The sequence below is a fragment of the Mauremys mutica genome, chromosome 13 (assembly GCF_020497125.1).
Source record: "Mauremys mutica isolate MM-2020 ecotype Southern chromosome 13, ASM2049712v1, whole genome shotgun sequence".
In the NCBI taxonomy this organism is placed as follows: domain Eukaryota; kingdom Metazoa; phylum Chordata; order Testudines; family Geoemydidae; genus Mauremys; species Mauremys mutica.
In genome coordinates this window covers 49,135,775-49,137,341 of record NC_059084.1, presented here as the reverse complement: position 1 = coordinate 49,137,341, position 1,567 = coordinate 49,135,775, and the positions used below count along the sequence as shown (strand labels likewise).

General features: G+C 54.6%; 1 gene segment (V, D, J or C); it reads left to right on the top strand.

Moving 5' to 3' along the window:
* The first annotated feature begins 298 nt into the window (after positions 1 to 298).
* Positions 299 to 781, top strand: LOC123347569. The segment is given in 2 exon segments: positions 299 to 379; positions 467 to 781. Coding segments are annotated over 2 exon segments (396 nt in total).
* Positions 782 to 1,567: the final 786 nt, after the last annotated feature.

The following is a 1,567-nucleotide window of genomic DNA, read 5'->3' as shown; positions in this document are numbered from 1 at the left end:
GACTGTCTCCATCCAGTTCTTTCATGGTTGCAAATCTCCGGCGTGCAGAAGAAAGAGCAGAAGGGAACATTCCGTGTCACAGCTGGACTCTGGAATCCACCTGCCAGGAGATTTAACAACGCGACGCTGCGTCACACACCTCCTGGGTCCCCCCGTTATAGTGCCCCCACCCCCCGGCCCATGCAAATGAGCTCCCCGGGCCCTGTTCATAGCCAGTCCCGGCCGCTCACCCCGCTCAGAGCCAGCGCCGGGCTTCAGCTTCCCATCCCGCCTGGGGACCGAGCCGCCAGCCGCAGACATGACCCCCAGCCTGGCCATCGCCTTCCTCCTGCTGCTCCCCGCGGGTACGGGCGGGATCTGCGCTGCCGCTCCGTGCCCGGTACCGTGTTTTCCCTAATAACTGCGACTCCGGGAATCACTGCAGTATTCTCCCTTTATCTCCCTCTCTGCGGGTGTCTATTCCCAGGTCAGCCTGGTGGAGTCCGGAGGGGGAGTCAAGAAACCTGGAGAGACCCTCAGACTGACCTGCACCGTGTCCGGATTCTCTCTCACTAGCTACGCGGTGCACTGGGCCCGCCAGCCAGCGGGAAAAGGGTTGGAATCGATGGGAGGTATCTGGGCTGATGGAAGAACTAACTATAACGATGCTCTCAAAAGTCGACTCGCCATCACCAGAGACACCTCCAAAGGCCAAGTGTCCCTTCAACTGACCGGCCTGCAGCCCGGAGACACCTACGTGTCTTACTGTGCCAAATACTCACTGTGTGGAAAATCCTATTAAAGCCTGCACTAAAACTAACCTTGCGGAGAACCAGTCTGGGTTTATGGCCCCAGGGAGGAGCAGCTGCCAACACTGCTTCTGCCTTGTGTTACAAGCACTCCAGAATCTAACCCCTTAGCACTGAAAGGCAACCATTGTATCAGAGCTCCCAAGGCTGGGAGTGGAACCCAGGAGTCCTGGCTGCTGCATTTTGTCTATAGTGTCCCTAAGAAATGAAGGGAAAGACCCCAGGAATAAGAACATGAGAACAACCATACTGGGTCAGACCAAAGGTCCATCTAGCCCAGTATCCTGTCTCCGACAGTGGCCAATACCAGGTACTTCTGAAGGAATGAACAGAACCGGTGATCAAGTGATCCATCCTCTGTCGCCCATTCCAAGCTTCTGGCAAACAGAGGCTAGAGAAACCATCCCAGCCCATCCTGGCTAATAGCCATTGATGGACCTAACCTGGGACACTAAGAATTGCCAGCCCCAACACTCTCCCAAGGGCCCACCTACCTCAACCTTCTGTCTCCCAGAGGGGTCGGCACCCATTATTTTATAGGAAGCAGCCCAAAATTTGGCAATTATTAACTCACCTGCTCAAAAGCGGAAGATTTCTCATAATCTGCTCTCCTTCCGAGATTCATCTCACTCTGAAAGGAGGGGAGTTTATCTCCTTCCCAGAATTGCTCAGTGCTCCAGCTTGAAGCTCTAACTCTTCCCTGTTTGAACCAGAACAATATCTCTGTGCACTAGTAGGGTCTACATGGGGCATTTTAACCACAATGGGCTGCTGCACTC